At 36.3% G+C, this 1577-nt stretch overlaps 1 protein-coding gene across 2 annotated transcripts in view; it reads left to right on the top strand.

Moving 5' to 3' along the window:
* The window catches only part of NUDCD2 (NudC domain containing 2), a 7327-nt gene extending 5903 nt beyond the window's left edge, over positions 1 to 1424 (top strand). For both annotated transcript variants that reach the window (XM_006766330.2, XM_006766328.2), the window contains exon 4: positions 930 to 1424. In XM_006766330.2, the coding sequence (XP_006766393.2) occupies positions 930 to 1013 (84 nt within the window). In that variant the 3' untranslated portion in view covers positions 1014 to 1424. The remainder of the gene's footprint in view (positions 1 to 929) is intronic.
* Positions 1425 to 1577: the final 153 nt, after the last annotated feature.

The following is a 1577-nucleotide window of genomic DNA, read 5'->3' as shown; positions in this document are numbered from 1 at the left end:
GATCAGCTGCCTCCTGCACACTCCCCACTGGGGATGTGCCCGCAACCCATGTACATGCCCTTGACCGGAATCGAACCTGGGACCTTTCAGTCCTCAAGCCGACGCTCTATCCACTGAGCCAAACCGGTTTCGGCAATACCAACTCTTAATACACTAGATCAGGGGCTTGCAAACTGGCTCATGGGTCAAGTCCAGCCTGTTTTTGAGTAAAGTTTTATTGAAACACTGCTATGCTCATTTGTTTGTGTATTGTCTTTCATAAGAGCAGCAGCAAAATCGAGTAGTTATTACTGAGATTATATGGTCTTCAAAGCCTAACATATTTACTACCTGGCTCTTTACAGAAAAGTTTGCTGACTCCTGCACTAGATAACTATAATGATTTATTATTGGTCTCTCACTCTCTCTCTCTTTAAATATATCTTTATTGATTGTAGAGAGGAAGGGAGAGGGATAGAGAGTTAGAAACATCGATGAGAGAGAAACATCAATCACCTGCCTCCTGCACACCTCCTACTGGGGATGTGCCTGCAACCGAGGTACATGCCCTTGACGGGAATCGAACCCGGGACCCCTGCGTCCGCAGGCCGACACTCTATCCACTGAGCCAAATCAGTCAGGGCTCTCCTTTTGCTAAAAAAAAATTTTAAATACTCTCAAATGTATATGTGTTTGTCCATACACTTGTCAACATTGTAACATGCATATTGGATCTTCTAATTATTTGTAAGTCTGAACATTATAAAATTAGAGTTTTAAGTTTCATGTTGGTGATTACAGTGAAGTTTGGTACATATTTACATGTTTATTGGCCATTTAGATTTCCTTTTTTTGTCACCTGCCTTTCAAGCTTTTTATCATTTTCCTTTGAAGTTTACTTATAGTTTTCCTCATAAGTTTTGTCATACATTTTTGTTTATATCTTTTAGAATCCTGGTTTTGACTTCAGTGGAGCAGAAATCTCAGGAAACTACACGAAAGGTGGACCAGATTTCTCAAATCTGGAGAAATAGCTGCTATTTTTTGCTGCATTCTGTGGACCCTAACAGATGTTGCCAACTTGAAGGAACAGATTATATGGTAGAAGAAAAATGTGGATGCCTACAGTTAACAAATTGCAAGCAAAATATATTTATGGTTCTAAAAATTGCATTCAAATATGATTTACATAGGAAACCTCTTAAATACTGTGGTAGCTCTTCTATTAATATATGATAACTTTTTTTGGACTTGGTTTTGCTCAGCATGAAGTTTCATATGATGCATTTTGCTAATTTCATATTTAACCTATATTTTTAATACAAAAATTGTTAGGATATAGATCATAATGAAATTTACAGGGTGCCTTCAGGGAAAGTTAATTTGTTTTCTTTTAATAAGTGTGATGTAGGAGTAATGTTCAATAAACTTTTTAAAAATAGGAATTTTGTACCCTTTTGGCTAAGTATACCAGTCCACACAAGGAAATTATATTAATGAAAATTTTAGGAAAGAAAAAAAATCCACAAGTATATTCTGAGTAAGTGAACTTTAAGAGTTAATGAAAATCTCTGAACTAGTATATTATTTCACATGAC

The sequence above is a fragment of the Myotis davidii genome, unplaced genomic scaffold (assembly GCF_000327345.1).
Source record: "Myotis davidii unplaced genomic scaffold, ASM32734v1 scaffold18, whole genome shotgun sequence".
Lineage (NCBI taxonomy): Eukaryota > Metazoa > Chordata > Mammalia > Chiroptera > Vespertilionidae > Myotis > Myotis davidii.
This window is presented reverse-complemented; position numbering and strand designations above follow the sequence as displayed.